Here is a 27,492-nt window from a genome sequence, read left to right as displayed (position 1 = left end):
GGAAAACATTAACTGAAGTTAAGGCAACATTTATTTGATTTCCTTATAATCATATTACCTAAGGCAGAAGTGGTGGTTACTTGGCAAGAATACAATTTCTTTTAATGTCTTCTTTAGTTCAGAAATCATATTTCACTGGTACAAATCTGAGAGAATGTACTTCTAGCATGGGTTCCTATTCATGATCAATGTATCTTTGTGTCACCATGGCTTGATCAAATGCAATCGCTGTTTCAATGGCAGGTCATGGCCAGTTATGGCAGCTGCTCTGAAGGTCACTTGTTTTACTGTGGCCTGGCCAAGCAGAGTAAGAGTGGGTCACAGTGAGCTCACTGGTCTCTTCAGGCTGTGCTCTGAATGATGACAGCAATACCTTGGCCACCTCCAATGCAAGCTGATCCAACGGCATATTTTCCACCTCGACGCCTGAAAAAGAAAGCAGTGACTGAAATCTACTCTAATTTAAAAATTAGATTAATTAAATAGAACTAATAACAATCACATTTGCATTATTCATTCTTATTCAGCTCATCTGCTCAATCTTTTCCCGAGTCCTCAATATTGGTATGATTACAACAGGAAAAGACTTTGGAAAGCTGAAAGTTTTTAATTAAAGAAAAAAAAAAAAAAGGGAGGCAAACTAAAAAGGAGATGAGTGCATTTAGGGTTAGAGGACCTGAAACACATACACAAGCTTGCATGTGTTATGGGAAAGGAGTGAGAAGAGGAGGTAACTGGATAAACAGGGGAAGCTGGGGAAGGGGATGAACATTCAGCTCCTTTAATTTATACAGTGAGAGCCTCATGGCACCTTAGAAGAAATGTAATTAATAAACTTTGTCCCTATGAAAGGGCAGATAATTTAGAAACTATCCATGTCCCTTTCATAAAAATTAGGCTCTTTTAAAGTACTCATCACTCCTAAGATGATGACTTTGAGAAAATGATCCAGGAATTACTTCTGTATGTGTCAAACTTCTGTATGTGTCAATCACCTATTTCAACTCAGTGAATCATTAAGTGAAATAAGAGTCACATTTCCCCTGGCCTAACAGGGAGTCAGAGTAATTTTTCAGCCTGACTTACTTGGTTTTGTTTGCAATTTTTGTACAAATAGAGCAGACTGTTCCAAAATTAGATAGTACCAGAAGGAGGAGCTCTTCTATCAAAACTGAAAAGTACCAAACACACAAAAGGTTCCTGTGGAACCCTGGAAGCAGTGAAAAGAAAAACTTAGCTCAGACCCAAATTGTCAGTTTGCTTAGATTTCATAAATTATGGCATCTAGATCAGTACTCATTCTACTTTCTTTTCTAAAATAAATTTATTTTACTCCTGTAACTGGCACTAAAACATACGTGCCAGGAGAAGCAGGGCCTCATTATCTGCTCATGCAGTGAACACAAGCTGAGTGGCCACACAGTGCATAGAGACTGGACACACACAGGAAGAGCTTGGTTCCTAAGTGCAGAGCCACTAACAAGCTGACTGACTCATCTATGAGACCAGATGAAAAGCACTACCCAAATAACTTGTTCCTGGTAAGGGCCAGTGCAGGAGACATGAAGAATGAAAAATGTTGGAGTGTTTTGGGGAAACCTAAACCCATGCATTTCTATAAAAAACAGCAAATCTAAAATGCAGCTATTTCTAGCAAGTACCTTAATTCATGAACCAGGTGTGCAATAATTCTTGATCCAGATCCTCCCAGTGGGTGACCCAACGCAATGGCTCCTCCATTCACATTGGTTTTACTTATGTCAAGATCCAAACTCTTCTCAACAGCCAAGTACTGGGGAGCAAAAGCTTCATTGACCTTAAAACAAAAATTAAAGCACTAACAAAAATCCTTACTCACAAACTAATTTTTAAATGAGAATGTTTGAGTCCTATCGATAGCTAAGTCTGCTGTTTCTTCCTGTTTAAATTACCTCACAAAGTTATTATATCTACAATCATTCTGTATAAAGCTATCAGGTTTGAAATGTGTGCATTTACTAAATAATTTTAGTCAAATGCATCCCTTAGAGGAAATTCTCAGTAATCCCATAAATTGACACATACCAGACACAGTGGGATATTGTAGAAAGCCCACAGGTTTTAGAACTGGATGGATGGTTCAAATATTGGCTATATCATTTGTTAGGATGTGACCCTGTGCATATTCTTTAAACTCTTTATTAAATTCACATTTCTGCATGTGAAAATGTGAGTGTGGTATCATGCTAAGAGTCACTGTCAAGGTTAGATAAAATCATGGGTATTAAGTGCCCAGTGTATTACCTGAAACATGGCAAGTACTCAATAAGTGGTTGCTATTATTATTATTATGCAGTACTAGAAGCTATCCTTCCAAGAAGCTGACACAGAACAAAGAATAAACCTTCAAAGCCACATACATAAAGGGAACAGTTACTATGTTGAAATGTGGCAGTATAATATGAAAAGTATCATATTATACTTATCCAAACTTGCAATTACCTTACTTCAGGTTTATAGTACTGTATTATCATATGATCTTAATTCAGGAACTTTATAGATAAGGAAACTCATTCTAAGAAAGGTAACTTTTGCAGAGTTGGGATAAAATTCAGTCTGTGCTCTTTCCTACTGTACTCTGTGGTCTCTCAAGATGGTGCCTCATTTGTGCTGAGATCCACCATTATCTTTCTACTCTACAGAGCCATCTTCAAAGAGATACTAAGAGACCTAGAATAGGTAGTGAAACTAGGCTTCTGAACCTAGGAAAACTGTTCTGAGTTATGTCCTTGAGAATGTATACATTTACAAATGATTATGAACAACTTTCCAGAGTAGATATACTTCAATTGTTTTAAATGTGAAGTCTAAAGTGAGAAATTTAGTGGTACCTATTTGCTGACACAAATATAATAAATTAAGCAGCCTCTTTGAGGCTCTCATCTGTGACCTACTAAAAGTGGAAGAGATTTAAGGATAAACCACTTGTCTGAAATCATGGTTTCCTATGTGAGAGATTATCATAGAGGAAATCACACCTGTGCCTACGCCTTCTCTATTGAATTAAATAAGTCAGATTTCGTTTGTTCTATTAATTTCCCAATGCCAACATCACATGCTTAATCACCTAAAATTTTCAAATACTCCAAAAGTGGGGAACGTATATAACCATCTTTGTTTCTCCACCTCTTCTTTTAATTATGCTAAATGCTTAAGACACTTCAGTGCTAATACTAACATTTAAAAAGAAATCACTCAATAAATTTAAGTTCTAGTGTCAAAAATTATGATAGGTGCATCCGAAATAAGCTATGACTATCGTATAAAAGCCAAACATACATTTAGATACATTTAAGGGAGGGGGCTCTATTTGGGGAGAAGGGCAAGAAACTTGTAGATTTGGTACTAGATATGGCTTTTCTATTATGTCAATTATTTTACATTTCTTTATTAAGTTAAAGTTACTTTTCTCCCACCTTATATATATTCAACAGGGATGTTAATAGTCTAAAATGTAACAGAGTTTTATACAGTAGTAAGAAATTTCCAGGAATCTATACTTTAGTAGGAGAAGTCAGGCAGTTTGAATATTCAAATAAAAGTAAAGCATTTTAACCAGGTGGGGAAAAGGATCAACACAAGGCATCTAATGAAGGTACTATTTATTTAGATGTACATCATTTGGAAAGGCTAACTACAATGAAATTCAAAGAGCAATGAGACCAAATTAAAGTCATTTATGCTATAAAAGTACATGGTTTATTCATGTTGTAAAAAAAGAAAGAACACTTACCTCTACCAAATCCATGTCCTTAAGACTCAGTCCTGCTTTCTTCAGTGCCCCACTGATAGCAGGGACAGGACCTACATAATAAAAATCTTCTATAAAAATATAGAAATAAATGTCATCTTATATTTATGTATCAAGCTTCTCCTTTCCAAGTAAGGAAGAAATAATGCAGCAATTATTAGTAGCCACAAACCTTACTATCTTGACAGTACCTATGAAATGAAGTGATAATAAAGAGGCAGAAAAAGGGCCCGGGCATGGTGGCTCATGCCTGTAATCTTAGTACTCAGGGAGGCTGAGGTGGGAGGATCACTTTAGGCCAGGAGTTCAAGACCAGCCTGGCAACACAGCAAGACCCCGTCTCTTAAAAAAAAAAAATAATAATAATAATAAAAATAAACTGGAACCAAAGTGAAAAGTTGTTTATACATTCAAACTGCAGATAAGAGAATTACATGAAAAGTTCTACCATAAACAGCTTTAAGATTTAAAACAGCCAAAGGAATTATATATGGGATTTTACAGTCAGTTATATTAATAGATTATAATTGGTATCAAAGAGCAAGGAAGACTGAGTGCTCTCCTGGGATCCAAGCCATATGCATTCATAGCACAGAAGTTACTGTGGCTATACTCTGAATTTTCAGGCCATTTGGATAAAAGGCAAGAAATAGCAGCAGTATCGCCACATGGGTACAGAGAGTTGGGAAACTACGAGGCACTTCAGGGAAGGTTTTATCAAGTAAGGTGATGTTTACAACTCCAGGGGTAGGCAGAAAATTTAAATAAAACATAACTTCTAATTTAAGAAATGCCACTCCATCTAATAAGACTTCTGAAATAAACTTTAGCTCCCAGATTTCTGATGATCTAATGAGAGTTTAATATTGCTCATAATTTAAGTAAATCCATATATTTTTCCAAAAGGTAAAAAATTTGGGTAGAGAAGATTATCTACTTTTCTATTTGTTCTTGAAGAATGAAACTGCCAAAAACGTCTACAAAGAAAAATATGTGGTATGTTCTGCTGAATGCAAGTAGTCAAATATTCAGCATCAAGTTTCACAAGCATTTTACCTTATAAAATGGAAAATCAGTATTTACAAGAAAGGTATAATGAAACCTAAATATAATATTTATTTTGTCACGCAGTTAAAATGCTCTTTGGACAACAAACCGTGTGCTTATTGATTAGGACTGTCCAGGTAATGCATTTTAATGCAATTTAAAATGCCAGTTTCATGTGGCTACTGATTTACTACAGGATCCAATTCCAGATTCTCTTTGTATGTCTAAGCATGAAAATGTGAAAATGAGATGGGTATTCAGTAGTAAAGCATCAGTTATCCAGCCTGATCAAGGGATGAAGTAGCCAACAGTGGTGACAGACACATAAAAGGTGGACAATGTTCAGACCACTGTACATACTTCCTTGTCTGCATAAACAACACAGCAAGCATGACTCGGTATGTTCACTTTAACTCAGAATCCACCGTAACAATATGGTAGGCCATAACTTGATTTTTAAAGGACTCTTCCCAGACCACTGTTATTTACTGGGCCTCAAGAAGGTTTAGTATTCTTGTTAGGAAAAGGAGACCTTATTTCTAGTCCCGTTTCCTGTCACTAATAGCTGTGCAACTTTGTGCATCTCTCTGGGCATCAAGCTACTCATCAATAATGCTCTGAATTGGTTTTCAACCTTTTTCTCTTTAAGCATCAGAATTCTTTCTGCATAAGGAAGCCAAGTAATAGATAATGCCAGAACTGCTCCAGCTGAAGAGGCTCAAAGTTCCACCCACCACCCTCTACCATTGCCACCCTGAGGAATTCCAGGGAGTGCTGTCTTTCTATAGCTGTGTACTTCCTCAGAACACTACTATTCTCTTCAAGTCATGGCTTTCCCCCACTTTTTTTTTTTGGTCTGCAGCTATTCTGCAGGGCTAAGGATTGCTAGTTGTTAGGTAATCATAGGACTGAGGACCGCTATTCTTGTAAGTTAGATTAACAAACCAGTTGATACTCAAGTAGTTACCTTGTTTAATCCCATCACTACATACAAGTGACAGACAAGCTTCTAGATGAAGGAGGCAGCTGATACTGTGGGACACCTGGAATGTACAGCTCTGTTCAAGCCCTGAGGAAAAATGACAGTCCTACCACAGTGGCATTCTTTGTATTTTAGGGCAAATATTCAGGCCCAGGAACAGAAGGAAGGAAAACAACCCTTTCTTTGCTCATTGGCTATGCTAATCTATCAGAACCTATTAAATACGGTTAAACTGTAAAAGAAGTATAAAATAACCAACCCATGTCACATACATTCGTTTGATCATCAAAAGCATCTAGGTGCATGGGAAAAAAAAAACAAAAAAAACTATGCTCTTGTGCTGGGCGTGGTGGCTCACGCCTGTAATCCCAGCACTTTGGGAGGCTGAGGTGGGCGGATCACCTGAGGTCAGGAGTTTGAGACCAGCCTGGCCAATGTGGTGAAACTGTCTCTACTAAAAATACAGAAATTAGCCACGCGTGGTGGCAGGCCCCTGTAATCCCAGCTACTGGGGAGGCTGAGGCAGGAGAATCACTTGAACCCGGGAGGCAGAGGTTGTAGTGAGCTGAGATCATACCACTGCACTCCAGCCTGGGTGACTAAGTGACTCTGTGTCAAAAAATAACAAAACAAAACAAAAAACCAAAACCCAACTCTGCTCTTGGGCTCCACTCTGAACCTACTGAAACAAAATCTAAAGGTGTGGGATTATGAGCGGATTTTGACAATCATCTGGGGTTGGGAACCACTGCCCTAGATATCAAAATAATAAATGCCATAACAACACATGGATGTTTAATTTTTCCACCACCTTCCATTTCTAAAACAAAAGTTATGTTTTGCCAATAGTGGATAGCCGAAAGCTAATAAGCTTCTAAGATTGACTTTTCACAGGTGTCAAAATATCTTGCAGTTCTTGCTGACATAAATTTGAGACACATAGTGAGAGTGACAAGCTATGAACATGCCAGCTTTCTTAGGAATTCTATACAGAGATATAGAGTCTTCTCTAAGGGACATGGCAGCAAATATGGTTGAGTATTAATCCCAAATCAGCGTAAGTGGTATTGTTCGAGTAGAACCCGTAGGCTTACACTGAAGGATCTCTGAGATGGCAGGTTGGTAATAGGTTCTCCTCCTTCTCTCTTGGAACCTACCTCAAAACAATTTAGTTACTCAAAAAAGGGCTAAACAATCTGAAATCTATACCCTAGGGCAGGCTTTTCCTTAGAGTGGGAGGTTATATGTAGGTGGGATAGATCAAAGTTACTAAGCACCAAATTTTATTTTTCCAAGTGAGGCACCTAATTGGTTCCCTGTTCCCCCAGAGAATGACAGGAACTATTAAAATTCAGCATCATGTGTGGTTCCTAGGAGTGCATCCAGCAATAGAGTTCCAAATTTTTTCCAGCTAGTACTTTACCGATCTAAATAATTATTTATAAGTCTTTATTTTGCTAATACTCACCTGAGCAAGAGGAATATTATTTTGACTTCCTGAAACTATGCGTTTAACTCACAGTGAAGAGAGCACTTGATTTCAGAGAAACTTAGATTCATACCCTGGCTGTCACTTACTGATTTGGAACCTTACAAGACAACCTCCCTAAGCCTCAATTTTCTCATTCACAAAGAAGTCTCCCTTACTGGAGACGTGGGAAGACTGAATGAGGTACTTTCATTGTGTGTAAAACACCAGCAAGGAGCTGCGGTACCACCTTCTCCACATAGCCTTCTCTATTTCACCCCAGGATTTCTCCCATCTCATAATTTATTTTATCTTGTCAGGATCACGTTTCTGTTTCGATTATTTCTGTTATTTTCTGTGTGTTGATTTCTAAACTCTCAAAGGCACAATAAGATATGATTACTGTGTGTTGATTTTTTAAATCTCAAATGGACACTAAGATATGATTACTTCCTCCATGGAGTTTACATGGTCTTGGTTTTTCTATTGTGTCTAGGATAGTTCTTCATAAAGATTTTTTATTTAAACTGATCACCAATCTTCTTTTCTCTACAGGTGACCTTGGTATGGCTACTTTTTCAGGACTCTAAATGCCAAAGAAGACTTATCTCCAGAAATATTATAGAACCGGTTTGTTTTACTACAAACTTACCAATACCCATGATAGAGGGATCACATCCAGATACAAAGTAGCCCACAATTCTTGCCAGTGGTGTGAAGTTATGCTTCTTAACAGCATCCTCACTAGCTATGATAACAGCTCCAGCACCATCAGCTATCCCCTTGAAAATAAAAATACTAGAATAACTAAAGGCTAAAACAATCCAGTTAATCAAGGTTTGAACTAATAGAGTAGTAGTATCAGGAATATGGCAGTACATAGGAAGCCAGTGCACAATCTGAGATACAACTAGAAAAGTGGTACTCTGGTGGATGAAGGAGATTTTTTAAGGCACAGAACACAACTTTACTAAAGAAAAAGGAAAAGGGTGTCAAGGAAAAACTTCTTTCTAGATGTGAGTAGATGTAAGAAAAAATACGATGAACTGTATGCATGAGAAAAAAAAGTTTGAAAACCAAAATAAGCCAGTTAGATTTGTTTCTGAAATGTCTTAGTTCTGAAAAAACTAAGAAATCAGAAGAGTATTATATAAATATGAAAAGATTTTGTGTGGGACTATGAAAACCTAAATTGATTGAATATGAACACTATTAGTTTAAGCTAAACAACTAAAGACTGGCATAAAACGTATTTACAAGATACTTCATGATTATCTTGCGTTGAACACATCAGGAAGAATTGAAGCTAATCTGTGTGGCGATACCAACCGATGCATTCCCTGCAGTGACAGTTCCATCTTTCTTGAATACTGGAGGAAGTTTCTGTAACTGTTCCAGGGTGGTTTGGGGCCGAGCATGCTCGTCTACCTGCATTGTCTGTTTTCCTTTCTTTGTCTTCACTTCAATGGTGCCATTTCATCATTAAAGTAGCCAGCATCATTAGCTGAAAAATAGTAGAAAGACTATCATAAGAATAAAAGAAACATGAAAATAAGTCAAACATATTCAATTTCTGATCTACCCTTTCCTCACAGTCTACTTTAAAATCGAGTCTTTATTATTTATTTATTTTTAAGATGGAGTCTTGCATTGTCGCCCGGGCTAGAGTGCAATGGCACAGTCTCCGCTCACTGCAACTTCCGCCTCCCGGGTTCAAGCGATTCTCCTGCCTCAGCCTCCCCAGTAGCTGGGATTATAGGCGCTCACCACCGTGCCCGGCCAATTTTTTAATATTTTTAGTAAAGACGGGGTTTCACCATGTTGGCCACGCTGGTCTCGAACTCATGACCTCATGATTCGCCCTCCTTGCCTCCCAAAGTGCTGGGATTACAGATGTGAGCCACTGCACTCAGCCTGAGTCTTTACTATTTACTTACACAACTTATCTTCCATACTGGAGGATTCATGATACCATCATGTGTTTATGTAGATGCATTTTGCATCTTTTAAAAATTATATTTTAATTTTTTCACCACCATTTTTTTTTAACCAGGTACTGCTAAGAGTGTTAGCAGCATCTGTCTGTTAGCTATAGACGTAAAGGCACTAAGTGGATTTAATGCCCCTTTTAAATTTCTTTTGGTGAGATAAGCAATTAAAAAGTTACCAAGTTATCTATGCCACAAAGTAATCTAACAAACTTAACAGTGATAGGCAACCTGAAGAAATTATGGGAGCAATCGCTAATACAATTATAAGTAAAACATCTTACCTACTTTGACCTCCACTGACTAGAATGTACTGTAGTAATCTACAGCTTCGGAAATAGGGTCAGGAATCATATTAACCTAATTTGGTATCACTTTACAATTGGCAAAATACTTTCTTTATATGCCCTTATGTGGTTTTACAACAACCTTATTAGATAAATAGGGAAGGCAAATATTGTTATCTCTATTTTACAGAGGTTCAGTGAATAAATGATTTGACTGGGCTTGATAACTTGTACATGGTAGAGGTAGAAACAGAACTGATAACTCTTGACTTCCAGACCAATCCTCTTCTACTATGAACATATAACTAAAAAAACACAGAGGAGCTGGATTCCACTTACCCTTCTGAAATGCTAAGATGGACTTTATCCTCATTACTTCAAGCATTTAATACTCCTAAATAAGCGTTTCCACTTGCTTTAACAGTTTAATTTTTAAAATATCATATTTCTTGAACTGCTGTCACATTGCCTGTTTTGGACTGGCGCTATAGCAACCTGCTGTGCTACACCAGGGCACTCTAACTAGAGTCTCAGACTAGTTCTAAGTCTCCGAGTCAGGTACAATGATTCTTAATTAGGAGTGGGAGAAGGAAAGCATAAAAGACCCAGTGGGTCTTTTCCAAACACATTACCCCTTCTGATGATTATGATATGGCTTGTGGGAGAGGACATCCTCTATATTCCAGTTTCCACAGTGAGCTATCACCTCTGACAGACTGTATCATATTCCTCAGCATGTTCTACTGACAACAGAACCAGTTCAGCACAAAATTCCAGGGTCCATCTAGGGTCAAGTAGCAATACCACTTTTTAAGTAGTATTAACTTTTTCAAAACAGAAATTCCCAGTTAATTTTGTAATAATTAATAAAATATCGAATCATCTAAAAACGATAATGAAAAGATGTAATAATTCTTAAAGGTATGATTTGTAAATATTATATAACCATAATAGAAATGATGAAAATATTTCCTGTAGATATTTATTCTATAGATACTGATATTTTCCAATTTCACTCACCAGCTTTCCATCTCTGCTGTGACTGCAGGGCATATTTGTCACATTCTTCTCTGCTTATTTTGTGTTTTACAGCAAGATTCTCTGCAGTCATTGCCATGGGGAGCTGGACATGCTGATCTGTTAATCCCGCCCATAAATAATCTTCCAGCTATTAAAAGACATTAATAAAGTGACTTGTTAAGGCATTACCTTTTAAAAGTAATATGTTATAAGTTCTTTAAATTTAAATAACACTTCCAATAAACAAAAGTAAAATTAAGACTTTCTGATAACCATTTACTATTTTCATATTCCTATTCAGCTCTGGGATATTTTCTAAAAACATGCAATGTTTTTGAGAACATTCAATGTCACACAATAAAATGTACACATTCCCTGTCCCTCTCTAAATATGGGTATAAGAACAGCCAACAGGACTAGACATGCATGGTGAGATCACAGAAGTTACCCTATAATCAAAAACTAAATCCTCAAGGTCATATTTTGTAGAAAACCTGACAATGAGTCTTCATGCAATGTTTTCTTAGAGCCACCTTTGTAAACCAGCCCTGAGTTCTGTAATAAAGAGTATATCTTTTTCATCCTGTGCCTCAGTGACAGGAAGAGCTGGTTCTATCAGTTACTATGAGGCTGAAAAGAACTTGGGACAGGTTCTCAGAGTCACAGAAAGGTTGTTAATTATTATTCAAGTAGTTAGAGTCTCTGCTAAGTGTGTCCCACTTTGCTGCCTCATCAACGTTTGACTCAGTGACTTGTCTTTATAAAGGATATCTCAAATGTGTTTCGTGGCTAAAATCCGCATAGATTCTCTTAAGTCTCATTCCTTTCAACTTTCAAAAAGGTCAGGTGAGAAACTGGGTGAACAGTGTAAGTCAAACATTACTACTGAAAATGCTAAAAAATATAAAATGTCAGTAGCCCTTTCACATAGGAATGAGAAGAAAACATAATTGTTTATCAGTATTGTACTATCATTCTCAAGTTGTAGCTCTCAAAGATAAAATCAGTTTTTGTTTGATTTGGGACAATATAATCTGTATTCAAAGACGTTTTGTGTGATGAAGAAGAAATCTATTCTGAGATTGTCCCAGAAATAAAACTTCTATAAGTTACATTAAAGATTTAATTACTCAGATTACTAATTGTTTAGTAGGGAGATTAATTCACTCCTTTGTCTATCTTTTTAATCCACTTCTTCCCTTCTTCCATCTCTCCCATGCTTATGGCCACTTACACAGGATAATTATACTACTAGAGGTCTGCTGAGATAGAATCAAATTTCATATGGGTTAAAAATGTCAAAACTAACAACCAAAATAGAGTTTTGAAATAGTTTACAAACTTCTAATCATTCATATCTTGCCAATCCTCATCAACAAAATTGGTATCAAAATTAGTTATCTCTCCCATAAAAAGGTACATTGTTAAAAGTACTTATATAATGCTAATAAGAACTAATTCTTTTAAATTTTTATGGTTCCAACCTTGATATCTGATCCAAGCTTGGTTCCAAAACGCATATTTCTGACATAGTAGGGAGCTTGGCTCATGCTTTCCGTTCCTCCACATAAAACAACTTCAGCGTCTTTAACACAAATTTCCTATTTAAAAACAAACAATAAAAACTCCTTTAACCGTACCCAATGTATTAAGAAACACACTGATTTTACAAATTAATGGTAAATCCAACAAATATTGTACCCTAGCTTACAGTGTCTCAAAGGAAATGCTTTTAAAGTAACTGTAAAGCAAACGCTAAAGTATCCATTACAAAGTATCCATTACCAAGACGTAGGGGGAGAAAACTAAAAGGTTTCAATCATGTTTGCCTGAGTAACAGGCCCTACCTACATTTGGCTAAGAATAGTAATACTTAACACAATATAAACCTTGAAAATCAACAGAGATATTAATATCTGGCATAAATGTACAGCAGATAATAAAGGACAAACCCTTTAAAAAGGCAAAAGAAAAATTTATCCCATTAATGGAGGTATCTGAACGAGACCAGAGATTTACAAGAACTAGTTCAATCTAGGTGGCACATAACAAGGAAATCATTTCATTCTTCCAACGCTTTCCACTGTTTGCCTTTCTTAGAAAAGCAGCAAATAATGAGCCTCTAAGAAAACCTGATGTTTCTTAAAATTATTACTAGGAAAACTGAGGTCACTATTAAGATGTATCGTTATAGAAACAAAGTAATGTGAAAATTGTTTATTAAAATATGCCTCTGTCTCTTATTTTGTTTGTAATAAAATGAAGACTTTTACAAATGAAATTGAATTTCACTTTACTCTCTTCCCTGTGTTCAAAGAAACAAATGTATTTAACCAACCGTCCTTTAAAAAGGTCAAACTAGTTTGTACTTCTAACAGCATCATTCACTTCCTTTGAAATAAAACACATTTCCTCATCCTCTCCTAAATTCTTGAGAGTTCCTGCTTGCCTCACAGTCTTTATTCAGTGCCTCACAGTGAATGCTCACAGACCTGGGTTCAAATTCTACAACTCAGTAACCTTAATGGCTTTAATAATCAGTTTCCTTGCCTGTAAAACGAGAATAATAATAGTTCTTGCTTCATAGGATGGTTGTAAGATTAAATGAGATATTGAATGTAAATCTAGCAGGGTGCCTAGCATGTAGGAAGCACTCGAAAAGAATGATGAACATATTGACTTTTACAAATATTGTAGTAAAGTATATACATAGATAATACTTGCCATTTTAACCATTTTTAAGTGTACAGTTCAGTGGCGTTAAGTGTATTCACAGTGTGATGCAACCATTACCACCACCCACCTCCAGAGCGCTCTTCATCTTGCAAAACAAACTCCATAGCCATTAAACACTAACTTTCCCTCACCAGCCCCCGGGAATACCGTTCCACTTTCTGTCTCTATGAATTTGACGACTCTAGGTATCTCAAAGAAGTAGAAACATACAGTATTTGTCCTTTTGTGACAAGCTTATTCCACTTTCAGGTTCATTATTAGCTTTTTTTTTTCTTTTTTTTTGGAGACAGGGTCCCACTCTGTTGCCCATGGCTGGAGTGTAGTGGTATGATCACGGTTGACTTGACCTCCAGGGCTCAAGCAATCCTCCCTAAAGCTAAAGTGTTATATTGCAGTGGCACATTTCTTCTAGTAACTATTAACATGTTTTCAGAGAATTAAAAAAATGTTGTCCATACCTGACATCCATTCACAATGGACTGGAAACCAGAACCACAGAGCCTATTAATCGTGAGAGCTGGGGTCTCCTTTGGGACTCCCACACGCAAACCCACATGCCTTGCCAAATATATAGCATTTGAAGAATTCTAGAAGAGAGAAGAAAAAGAAAAATAATATCCTCTATAAATCTAGTAATTAAGAACAAGCACTAAATACATGGAAATGTTGGCAATCTATCAAAAATGAGAAACCATATGGCTCTAAGGTAGGACAAAATACATGTAAGTACAGCATATTGTATCTAATACGTGTTTACAATTTGACTAAAAACTATAGTCAATAGGGTTTTTTTCTATTTTTTTATTGGGGTAAAATACACATAACAAAATTTACCATTTTAACCACTTTTAAGTATATAGTTCAATGGTATTATTTAAATACATTCATAATGTGTAACCATAGTCAATTGGTTTTCAAATATATTAAAGATAATTGCCACTTAGAGAAATCCCACTAAGTCCTTAATATAAGACAGAAATTTATAACAATTAGAGTTATTTAAAAATGGAAGAGGCTATCCTAAAGTAGTATGCTCCTTAACAGAGGAAGTATCTGAGGCTGTGGTTCTCAACCTTGGTTGCAGGCTGGAATAACCTAGTAAGCTTTATTAACATACTCATGCTCAAGTTCCTAAGCAAATCAATTAAACCAGAAAGCCTGGAGGTGGGGCCTGGGCATCAGTAGTCACTTTTAAAAAGCATCCCAAGTAATTCTAATGTAAAACAGGCTGAGGACTGCATACTTAGGGAGAAGACAGATGAATGATTGGTCAGGAGAGTAAGAGGTAGGAGTAGACCACTGCGCCCCAAACTTTGAAATGCATACGGGGCATCTTGTTATAATAAAATGTAGGTTCTGAATCAGCAGGTCTACGTCTGCCTGAGATTCTGCATCTCTAACCATTTCCCTGGTGAAGCTGATGTTGCTAGTCCAAGAACCACACTTTGAATAAAAACAATGCCTTAAAAAAAAAACAAAAAACAGTAACAACCAAAAACATTAACAGCCTGTTTTGGAGGCTATTAGCAAGAGCAAAAACAAGTCTGACAAAATGTAAAAAATTGGTCTATCAAGCTACAGGGTTTTAGGATGTTCATTGTACTATTCTTTTAACTTTTGTGTAGGTTTCAGGTTTTTCAAAACTTAACAAATTCAGCACATTTATAAGTTAAGGGTTTTGAATACAGATGAAACTGGGAGGAACTCAGTATAACATCAATTAATCTAACTGTTTCATTTGTTGACTGAGATGAAATTATCTTATTTTACAAATTAATGTCATTAAAAAAATTCTTGGTCAATGGATATTCTTTTGCCAAGGTTTGTCAAATATTGCATATCAACAGAATAAAAAAAATTTACACGATCATCTCAGTCAACAGAAAAAGCATTTGACAAAATCCAACACCCTTTTATGACAAGAACACTGAACAAACTAGGAACAGATGGCAACTTTCTCAATCTGACAAAGGGAATCTATAAAAAATCCACAGCTATCATCATACGTAAAGGTGAAAGGCCAGATGCTTTCCCCCTATAATCAGGAATAAGACAAAGATACCCATTTCTTATAACTTCTTTTCAACATTGGAGATTCTAGCCAGGGTAATTAGGGAAGAAAAAGAAAAAGAATCCACATTGGATTTCATTGTTTCTTAAAAAATAAGTAAAACTCATTTATTCCAAATGATATTTAATAATATTAAACTCAATTAGAAAAGCAGCTTTGTGGTATTTGTCAAATGTCATTCGAAGCATATTCTGTTCTCTCTTAACCATAAAGGCCTAACCCCAAATATTTACCTGTTAAGCACTCAACATCCTTACAAGAAAACTCTATCTTGGCCTGACAGAAAACTTAAGGCAAGAAAAACTGTCTTTAGGAACAGAGGCACAAACACAATTAAACTAATACTATTTATAGTGACTTTGTGTTATAAAGTTTGAGAGAATACATGCTGGGAAAAAAATATATTTTAGAAGGAAAACTTTAAAATTCTAGAAAACACAAAAACCAAAAGTATCCAATTTCTATTTAATCTGTTCCAATGCCTTCTTAGGTCAGAGGTAAAAGCTACAAAATAAAATAAAAACAATAAAAGACAATATCGAGAATTCTTTATGAAAATATTTTAGGTTCAACAGACATAACTGCCAAAGAAAAAAGTCACTGCTTTTTCTGGATGTGAAGATACACAATGGCAAGATGAACAGAATCAAGTTCAAATGCAAGGCCTAGTGATTTCTGTGTCCACTGTCATTCTCTTTCCTTTAGCAATGATCACATCGACATCTTTAAATATATATCATATATACACGTGTATATATGAAAGATATAGAAACCGATCAAATATATATTATATATATATAATCTTTTTCATTAGATTATTACCTCCTTTTAGTCCACCTTGGGTACCATAGCACCTATAATAGCCTCTAACTAGGTATCCAATAAATGTTTGTATACTTTAAAGGAATTCTGAATTTTCAATTACCTGCGTATGAGTGATTGATTTTGTATATCACACATAGCAAAACAGAGAGTAATAAAGCATCTTATTTCTTACAACAAACACTGACCAAGCTCCTACAATGCGTAAGAAAATTAGGGGAGGTGTGCTGTATTGCTTGGGTTTACTAAGGTGGCATATAGAAAAAATCAACTAACTTCAAGTAAGCCAAGGAGGTCAATCTGCTATTTAGGAAGCACTGAAATGCATCCCAAGTCAGATAGACATACAGTTTCTAGAACATATGATGCTTTGAATTATGCATGACATTGATTCTGGAGTCACAGAAATCACTAAAATTACAAATGTATGAAGTCTGTAACTATTGGCTGGGAGTGGTGGCTTATGCCTGTCATCCATCCCAGCACTTTGGGAGGCCAAGGCAGGCGGATCACGACGTCAAAAGATTGAGACCACCCTGGCCAACATGGTAAAACCCTGTCTCTACTAAAAATACAAAAATTAGCTGGGCTTGGTGGTGCACGCCTGTAATCCCAACTACTCGGGAGGCTGAGGCAGGAGAATCACTTGAACCTGGGAGGCAAAAGTTGCAGTGAGCCAAGATTGCACCACCGTACTCCAGCCTGGCAGCAGAGCGAGACTCCATCCCCCCCCACCCCCCAAAAAAAAGGTCTATAACTATTAACTTGTTTACCATTATGATATGTTAAAGGAATTATTTTTAGAAATGATCAAACAAGCAATAGGAGTGAATACCTTCCTTTACCCTACTAACCTGCATGACATTGCCTATAATCACACTGTCAACAGTTTCAGGTGAAACTTTGCCAGCAGACAAGGCAGCCTTGGCGGCAAATTCAGACAAGTCAGTGGCACTGAAGTCTTTCAGAAGACCTCCATAAGCTCCAAAGGGCGTTCGCTTAGCAGCAACGACAAACACACCTATTGCAACAAGAAGAGATTTGTAAGCCATCACAGATTAGTAAATACCTCTAAATGCTTCAAATAATCTCACCGTGAAACCTTACACAATTTAAAATTAGATGATAGAAATTTCTGTTAGGCAATAATACCTAGAATAAGTCACACCCATGGAAGCAGAGTCTTAAGGATCACCAGTTTGACAGTTTGATCTTTACCTACGTGCAGGTACCAAGAACTGCACTGCATGCTGTTAAGGAAGGAGACCACCACTTCTCCTGTGCGCCACCCCCCACCCCTTGCCTAGTTTATAAGACAGTAGGAAAGAAAAAAGCAAAAAGTTGAAAAGAAACAGAAGTAAGATAAATAGCCAGATGGCCTAGTGCTACCACCCGGCCCTGGTAGTTAAAATAATAATGATGATTAATAATAATAATAATATCAATCCCTGACCTAAACTACTTGTGTTATCTCTAAATTCCAGACATTGTATGAAAAAGCATTGCAAAACTTTCTGTTGTGTTAGCTGATGCATGTAGCCCCCAGTCACATTCCCCATGCTTGCTCAATCTATCACCGTCCTTTCACGTGGACCCCTTAGAGTTGTAAGCCCTTAAAAGGGCCAAGAATTCCTTTTTGAGGGAGCTCTGCTCTTAAGATGCAAGTCTGCGGATGCTCCCGGCCAAATAAAGCCTCTTCCTTCTTTAAGCCGGTGTCTGAGGAGTTTTGACTGCTGCTCGTCCTGCTACACTGTGATGTAAAGCCATTCTGGTTAGACAACTTTCTTGTTCTCTGATGCTTCACAATGCTAGAAACATTTGTTGAGAACTAAAATCCTTCTATGTGCTGGAGTATATTGCCTAGTATTACAATAAAAGAATCTCCAAACTAGAAGGTGCCTTAGGGTTGTCTGAGGTCAACCACTCACTCTATTAAGAACTCCCTCTAAAAATTCCTGACAAAAGGTTCTCTCTAAACCTCTGCCAGAAAACTTTCAGTAGGAGGACATACTCTACTGCATGAAGCAGTGTGCTGATCAATGGACAACATAAACTAATGATATTGTTGTTTTTTTTTTTTGACAGAGTTTTGCTCTTGTCGCCCAGGCTGGAGCACAGTGGTGCGATTTCGGCTCACTGCACCCTCCGCCTCCCGGGTTCAAGTGATTATCCTGCCTCAGCCTCCCAAGTAGCTGGGACTACAGACACCCGCCACCACGCCCAGCTAATTTTTGTGTTTTTAGTAGAGACGGGGTTTCACCATGTTGGCCAGACTGGTCTTGAACTCCTGACCTCAGGGGATCCACCTGCCTCGGCCTCCCAAAGTGCTAGAATTACAGGTGTGAGCCACCTGTTCCTGGCCCCAACAAATGATATTTCTTTATATTGAACTAACTCAGCTTACAGTCTTCCATCCACCAATTCTAGTTCTATCCAAAAGCACCAACACAGACAGAAATGTAGTTTATAGAATATGCTGCTTTGAATTTGAATTATATATGCCACCAGTTCTAGAGTCACAGGATGACTCAAGTTACAGACTGCAAATAATAAGGTGAACTATTGTAATACCTAACCTTGTTTTTTACTAACTTTGTTTTTAGACTCTCCCTTTCTCCCTTAATCACCTAGCCTTGTTTCCACATGAATAAGCTCTCCCTTAGCTGAGACAGCCGGATGAGGACGAACTCCATTTGGCTCCGTTATTTGCAAGGCTTCAAGGACTCCTCACCTACCCCCTTCCTCAACGAGTTAACTTGTTTAAGCAGACTCTCAACATACCAAAGAGTCCAATTAACGGATAAGGTACTGAAGCAAGCAATGTACAAGTTCCCAGGGTTTTTGCTCAAGAGATAACACCATAAAGCCTTGAGTTTGTGTCTGGCAGAGCACACATATATAACATCTTATGTAAGATTTAGAGCCCCTGCACCTGGAACTGTTTGTTTCTCTGTAACCATTTGTTTTTTTAACTTTTTTACATGTTTTCACTTCTGTAGAATTGTTGCAACTGAGCTCCCCCTCCCCTTCCTAACCCGAAGTATAAAAGAAACTCAAGCCCCTTCCTCAAGCCGGAGAGAATTTCGAGCATTAGCTGTCTCTCAGTCGCCGGCTAATAAAGGACTCTTAAATTTGTCTCAAAGTGTGGCGTTTCTCTAACTCGCTCAGGTACAACACTATTATCTTTTACTCTTAGAAAAAAAATGGGCAAAACAGGTTACCTTCTACATGTGTATCCCCCACCTCCAGTATCTGAAGTCAGCTAACCTGTAAGTTCCCAAACCCAGTGACTCTCATCTCAGGTAAATTAAAGGCATTCTTTCAACAGTTCTTTATTTGACATTAATTCTGACTGCTTTCCTCTAAAGACACTGTAGTTTGCCAAAATCCTATTAAAATGTGTCCCTTAGAATATAACAAAACAGCATGCATTTTATCTAAACACAAAGAATACAGAGGAATTATCTATACATCTATTAATACACACTAAGACTATATATTTGCAGCATCACTATTAGTTAAATCGGTGTCCTTGTACGAATAAATGAAAATCACCCCTTCCCAATCACCTACTACCATCTGCCAAAAAAACCTGTGACTATACAAATATATGATTATGATGTGAGTGGTACTCACTCATCATCATTACAGCTGTCCAGTGCAAAACCGGCATATCAGTAAGCAGCATCAGTTATAGTCATTTCATCATATTGACATTCATTAGGCGTCTACTAAATACCAGACATTTTATCACTTTCCACACAAAAGTTAATCTTCCCAACAACTCTGCAAGGTAAATATTATAGGTAACATAGAGGGGACACTTACTATGCAATAGACTTCATGCTAGCACTTTGCATACACTAACTTTATTCTCTCCAAAACAATCTAAGCGCACATTTCCACATCTTGTCAAGAAATTATGGGACTTTTGGCAATCGGTTTGTGATAGATACTGACCTACAAATTAGACTATTCAAGCATTATACCACTATTGGTATCTAAGTATAATCTTCCAGTTTATGTCTATGATCTCTTTCATCAAACAAACCAAACCTAGCCTAAAATATTTCTATTTCAACCTCTCTTTTCATTCCTACTTTGAGAAATTTGCAGTTTAAAGGAATATCAGGAGCAATATATATAACTATAATTTAGAACAGATCCACTCAGTTCTTTACAGATACAAATTCAGATAGTTACAAAAGGTCATAAATACTACTTGGGTGCATTACAAATGTTTTGTTCCGGTAAATGGGTTATTCTCTACCATGATGCCTTCCTGAATCTTTTCAAGTTTCTTCTCATCCTCCTTCCTTAACAGTCTCGGCCGATTTTTATATCAGTGTTTTTTTTTTTTTTTTGAGACAAAGTCTTGCTCTGTGCCCAGGCTAGAGTGCAGTGGTGTGATCATAGCTCACTGCAGCCTTGACCTCTGCAGCCTTGACCTCTCCAACTCAAGTGATCCCCCTGCCTCAGCCTCCCAAGTAGGTAGGACTACAGGTGTGTGCCACTACACCTGGCTAATTTTTACTTATTATTATTATTATTTGTAGAGATGGGCTCTTGCTATGTTTCCCAGGCTGGTCTCGAACTCCTGGGCTCAAGCAATCCTCCCACCTTGGCCTCCCAAACTGCTAGGATTATAGGCATGAGCTACTGCACCTGGTCTATCAGGTCTATCAGTGGTTGCTTTATTTCATTCTTCTTTCCTCTTTCCATGCCTTCTTCCTAATTTCATTAGTTCTGCTTCTGGTCATGGCCTGCTATGCTCCTATCTGACCAATCCTCCAACAGAAAACAGTGAAAAACTCCAGACAATATATAAGAACAACTACTACCTGAAGGTCTTGGAAATGAACACAACTAGACAGGTAAGGAGAAGAGTTGATACTTAGAGGAAGAGAACAGAACAGGGTAAGTGCCCAATTTATTTATAGCAACTAACTTGAAGATTAACAGTCCATGATGCATGGAATGGCTAGAACTCTGAAACGCACAGTCTTAGTGGCTTGAAGAATCAGAGAATAAAGTTCATGGTAAGCACAGCCACTAGAAAGTGAAGGAGAATCTGGGAAAGAGGAGCACCATAGAGGGAGATTCCAAATTTCACGTATAAACTCTGCCAAGATATTTGGCTGACTCTTTAGCTATTCATGTGTAGGTCAGACCACAAGCACCTAAGCCAAGCCTTAAAAAACTGAACTTAGATTTAAGCTGTTGCCCACTACAAGGGGAGACACAGTTTATCATGGGGGTGCATGGGGGTGATTTTGTAGGCAAGTTAACTGCGTACAAAAAATAAATAGCCAACCAATCAGTAAGTCAGTTCTGTCTGCAGGATTACAACAGAATCCAGTCTCCACAATGTTTCATCTGCAATGTTCATAATACAATTCAAAATTAATCCACATTTGAGGAAACAAAAAATATGACTCATTTTCAAGAAAAAAGACAACAGAGACCAACCCCAAGAAGACCCAGATGCTGAAATTAGCAGACAAGGATTTTAAAATAGCTACCTATTATAACTATGCCCAAGGATGTAGAAGAAAATATGCTCCTAATAAAACACAGAACATCTCAGCAAAGAAATACATACTATAAAAATCCAAAATGGAAATTCCAAAACTGAAAAATACCTGAAATAAAAAATTCCCTGGATGGGCTTAACAGCAGAATAGAAATCAAAGGAGAAAAATTCAGCGACTTTGAAGATAAATAGAAATTATCCAATCTGAAAAACAGATGAAAAAAAAGGTTAAAAAACAAAGCCAGAACCTCAAGGTCTGACAAAGGAGGAAGGGCAATTCACTGGAAAAGGATAGTCTTTCCAACAAATAGTGCTGCAACAATAAAATATCCATACACTAAACAAAATGAATCCAGGCAAAAATGTCTCATGGCTCAAGCCTATAATCTCAGCTACTCAAGAGGCTGAGGTGGGAGGACTGTGTCAGGATTAGGAGTTTGAAATCAGTCTGAGCAATACAGCAAGATCCCCATCTCTAAAAAACGTAAAAAATTAGCTGGGTATAGTGGCATGTGCCTGTAGTCCCAGCTATTCAGGAGGCTGAGTTCAAGGCTACCGTGGGCTACAATCAAGTCACTGCACTCCAGCCTGGGTGACAGAGTGAGACCTCTTACCTAAAAAAAACAAAAATGAAAACAAAGAGATGATAGACTTAAATATAAAATGCAAAACTCTTAGAACATACGAGAAAAATCTACATGGCTTTTGGTTTGGTGATAACTTTTTAGATCTAACACCAAAAGCAGGATCTATGAAGGGAAAACTTAAGTTGGACTTCTTAAAATGGAAAACTTCTGGCTGTGTGCAGTGGCTCATGCCTATGATCCCAGCACTGTGGAAGGCCGAGGTGGGAGGATTGCTTGAGCCCAGGAGTTTGAGACCAGCCTGGGAAACATGATGAGACCCTGTCTCTACAAAAAATTAAGAAAACAGCCGAGCGTGGTGGTGTGTGCTTGTGGTCCCAGCCACTTGGAAGGCTGAAGTGAGGGGACTGCTAGAGTCCAGGAGGTCAAGGCTACAGTGGCTGTGTTCATACCACTGTACTCCAGCCTGGACAACAGAGGGGGACCCTCTAAAAACAAATGAATAAATAACTTCTGCTCTCAAAAGATGCTTTTAAAAGAATGAAAAGACAAGCCACAGACTGGGAGAAAGTATTTATAAAAACACCTAACTGATAAGGGACTGATACCCAAAACATACAAAGTGTTCTTAAAGCTCAGCAATTAAAAAAAAAAAAAAAACAAACCCACACAACCCAATTTAAAAATGGGCAAAAGATCTGAACAGATACCTTACCAGAGAAGATACACAGATGGCAAATAAGCATATGCAAAGATGCTCAACATCATATGTCATTAGGGAATTGCAAATTAAAACAACAATGAGATACTACTACATAACTTTGGTCTTTTGGATTTTAGAAAGGCTAAAATCCCAAACACTGACAATACCAAATGCTGACGAGGATGTGGAACAACAGAAATTCATTCATTGCTGGTGGGAATGCAAATGGTATGGCCAGCTTGGAAGACCCTTTGGCAGTTTCTTATAAAGCTAAACATACCTAACCATATGTATGATACAGCAGTCATGTTTCTTGTATTTACCTAAATGATTTGAAAACTTATGTTCAAACAAAAACGTGCACACAAATCTTTATTCATAATTGTCAAAACTTGAAGGCAACCACGATGTCCTATTGGGGGAACCCGCCCCCAATATTTCAATGTATGTTCTTTCTATTTTCCCTAAGTGTCAGCCGGTCTGAGAAATAAAGAGAAAGAGTACAAAGAGACAAAGAGAGGAATTTTACAGCTGGGCCGCTGGGGCTAACATCACATATCGGTAGGTCCGTGATGCCCACCTGAGCCGCAAAGCCAGCAGGTTTTTATTAAGGACTTCAAAAGGGGAGAGGGTATACGAACAGGGAGTAGGTCACAAAGATCACATGCTTCAAAGGGCAAAAAGGAAAACAAAGATCACATGTTTCTGAGGCCAATAAAGATCACAAGGCAAAGGGCAAAGCAAAGATCACAAGGCAAAGGGCAAAATCAAAAACTCCTGATAAGGATCTATGTTCAGCTGTGCACATATGGTCTTGATAAACATCTTAACAGAAAACAGGCATCAAAAGCAGAGAACCAGTCTGACCTCAAATTTACCAGGGAGTGTTTTTTTCCTCATCCATCCTAATAAGCCTGAGGGTACTGCAGGAGACCAGGGTGTATTTCAGTCCTTATCTCAACCGCATAAGACAGACACTCCTAGAGCAGCCGTTTATAGACCTCTCACCAGGAATGTAATTCTTTTCCTAGGGTCTTAATATTCCTTGCTAGGGAAAAGAAACCTCCCCTTTACCTATATTACTTCTTATTTGATCCTCCCAGACTGTAAAGGTTAGCTCAAGTAAGGCCTTAACTGAACTAATACAATTATTTTGAACAGAGAAAATGTTCTCAATCATTTATTTTTGGTTTGGGTTTTTTTTTTGTTTGTTTGTTTGGAGACAGGGTTTCACTCTGTCACCCAGGCTGGAGTGCGGTAGTGTGATCTCGGCTCACTGCAGCCTCAACCTCCTGGGCTCAAGCAATCCTTCACCACAGCCTCCCCAGTAGCTGGGACTACAGGCGAGTGCCACCACACCTGGCTAATTTTTGTATTTTTTGTAGAGACTGGGTTTCTCTATTTTAAAAAATAATTTGTTATTATTATTTTAAATATTTTAACAAATAATCTGGGATGCGCAGATACAAAGACTATAAAGGTTTAAAGGTTTTTTTTTTAAATTTCATAAATTGTATGCCATGTCAATTTTCATTTGACGTCAATTTTACGTGGATACTAAAAGGTCTAAAACTTAACAATCTTTAACATCAAACTGAAATCTCATTTATTGTAAAATACCCTGAAAATTCAGAGGCTAAAAATTTCCCAAGACCGAAAGACAGTGAAGAGACATATTAACCCAGAGTGTAGTGAGTCCAAGTAGCTCCAAGAAAGGGCCCGGGAAGATGTGCTGAGTTGACAGTACAGGAAAAGCACCACTGGGAAAGAAACAGGAGCTCTACCTTTCTATCACATTGTTAGGTAAATATTCACTTAGTGTGAGCGACTTCAGGCAGCAGCGAGGGCAAATTAAGGAAAGCTGCAGTGGCATCCCGTTGTTTCAGGATTAAGGTAATTTAGCAGCCCTGCCCACTCGCCTTGAAAAAATACACAAACATTCCCAACAAAGTCAGGAGCAGTAGGAGAGCTAAGATCTGAGTGAAAACCTCCTGCCAAGTACTAGGATGGGAGCTAATAAAAACCTAGAACTGTTCTTCTTCTTGAGTGAAATCTGACAAATTAATGATAATCCTTAACAAAATTTAACTCAAATGTGTCCTGTTCCCTATAATCAGTCACATTGCTCTTCTTTCTTCCCATCCACCCTGCAAACACTTTGTATGTTGCTTGAGAGAAGCGTATCTTTAATGATTCTAGCCGGCCTGTAACATCACTATTTCAAGCTCAAGGCTTGGGTTCTAGTCACAGCCACTAACTACCTGCGTTATTACACACAACCACTTTACCTCTCTCCACATGAGCGTCCTAATTGGTACGATAAGGAAATGGAAAAAAATACTAGCTTTAACACTACAGTAAATTGTACCAGAAATGTATAAACTTTCTACTTCCTTAATACAGATGTCAATGTGCATTTTTTTCCTTTCTGAGTTCATAGTATTTGTGAACTTTTCAAATGGGTCTGTATTACAAGAAAGGGTAAGAACCACTGATAAAATATTAAAATGACATCAGTAAAAATATTATTTCCTTTTTAAGAAGATAGCTCATGACAATGCACCTTTTAAATGAAGTGGAAATGCCTCGTCTAAAAAAAATTCACCATGCTGCTTTATGAAGTAAACGTAGTAAATTCAGTCAGGAAGGGCACTGGCAAATGAAATCCACGTTGCAGGAAACTGTAAACACTGCATTTGGTCCCAGAATACCGATTTTTCCCTTCATCTGTTCCCATGCTACTTTGGTTCTTTTGACTTTCAGATCCCCCTAACCAATGCTTAGCTGGCATCTCCACTTGGCTGCTTCACACGCACCAAAGAGTTTTCTGCCTAAAACTGAATTCTCAATCCTTCTTTCCACATCTATTCCTTTCCCAATTTTCCTCACTCTGTAAGTGGCATCATCATGAACACTGTTCATCAAATCAGGCACTTTTCATCATTCTTGACGTTCCCTGCTTATATTTACTCCACCACACCCAATCTACGTTCTATCAAAACCACCCCAAATCTATCTCAACTCATCCCTCCCCTTTTCTCCCCAATTACACTGCCCCACACGAGTCAAAGCCATCATTTGCTGCTCCCTGGACCTCTACAATAGATCCTTAAACGGTCTCTTTGCCATTACACAGACCGCCCCAAATCCGGACAGAGTGGAAATCAGATCCTGTCCTTACCCCGCTTTAAATCCCTCTATTGCCTTCCACTGAATTTAGAACAAAACCCCACCTTCTTACAGAGCCCACAGGGCCCTGGAGCACCAAAATGCTTGGTTCTTAGATCCTGCCAAGCTTTTTCCTGTCTCAGGGCCTCGATACGTGTTCCACCTGAATGCTCTTCGACACGTACATCCTTAAAGTAAGATTCCATTGATTGTGCCCATTTGTTTTGAAAAGAGAGTTTATTACACAGTTGTTTTAAACAAGTTCATAACCCTAGAGCTTAGGTATAGAGTGACCGCTCCGCTCTAATTTAAAGCAACAGAAGGGAAAAGGGAGCAGGGCAGGTCTTCCAGCAGAACACCAGTACCATTTCTGCAGGCCAGGCCACTCCATAGATTCACCCGGGAGCCCTGCCCACCGACGCCCAGCAGCGGGCTCCCGTGTGCAGCTGCCCCGCAGCAGGCGCCGGTGGCCTATGGCGCCGCCCCATTTTTCCTAATACTTGGACTCGAACTAATGGGGTCACTGTTAGGCAAAAAAAGGAATGACCTCCAAGGTCACATGCAAGCAAACTTTGGTCTCAAGTCAACAGGAAATTGCATCGAAATCGCTGTCGCTAGCGCCTTACAAGGGTTTTCTCCTTAACCCAAACAAGCCTTTCGGGCTGGGTTTTTATCACGTCCCCTCCAAAACCCAGGAAGTCGAGTAAACTTCACCCCACTAAAACCGACTCTCCGCGGCGGCCGGAAGTGGAGGCCTGGCCGGGGGAGGGCAGGACCCCGAGGGGCGAGGAGAGGAGGAGGGGGCTGCGCTCACCTCGGAGCAGAGCCATGGCGGCGGCTGGGTCGTCGGCGGCGCGGGTCTCTGGTGTGGGGCACGCAGAGCGGCCACTTGCAGTCACCCAGATTTCAAGAGCGTGGGTGGCGCCCCGGGAGCCACGCCCCTGCCCTTTCACTTACTTCCCGGGGCTGCCTGGCCGGGCCCCAGCGTAAGATGATCCTACCCCACGCGTGGCTGCCCGCCTCACCCTAGCCCGAGGGAGCCCGGGGGTCGGGGCTTGGGTAGACGACTACGCGTCTTGAGGGCGGACTCTTTCCTCACATCCTCGTTTTTAGATTTTCTCCGTTTCCAAGCCGAGAGAATTTGGTTTGATACCTCTCACCCATCATATCCCAGCCCCGACAGGCAATGACTGTTCCCCTTTGTCTCCGCCAGAACCCTAAACACTTGGCAGGAGCCCAGGCCTGAGGGACTTAGCGCGCGGGCGGCCGCCAGCTGGGGGCGGAGCCGAAAGT

At 38.6% G+C, this 27,492-nt stretch overlaps 1 protein-coding gene across 1 annotated transcript; it reads right to left on the bottom strand.

The window, feature by feature from the left end:
• Window positions 1–13: 13 nt before the first annotated feature.
• ACAA2 (acetyl-CoA acyltransferase 2) lies at window positions 14–27,492 on the bottom strand. Its single transcript, XM_033177767.1, is given in 11 exon segments — window positions 14–426; window positions 1,662–1,816; window positions 3,773–3,843; window positions 7,940–8,069; window positions 8,617–8,753; window positions 8,756–8,791; window positions 10,583–10,730; window positions 12,067–12,183; window positions 13,777–13,905; window positions 17,066–17,232; window positions 27,014–27,492. Coding segments are annotated over 11 exon segments (1,191 nt in total). The 5' UTR covers window positions 27,030–27,492; the 3' UTR covers window positions 14–341.

Source organism: Trachypithecus francoisi, unplaced genomic scaffold, assembly GCF_009764315.1.
Source record: "Trachypithecus francoisi isolate TF-2019V2 unplaced genomic scaffold, Tfra_2.0 Lachesis_group19, whole genome shotgun sequence".
NCBI classification, from domain to species: Eukaryota; Metazoa; Chordata; class Mammalia; order Primates; family Cercopithecidae; genus Trachypithecus; species Trachypithecus francoisi.
The sequence above is the reverse complement of the archived record's forward strand: the minus strand, read 5'-3'. Positions and strand labels throughout refer to the sequence as shown.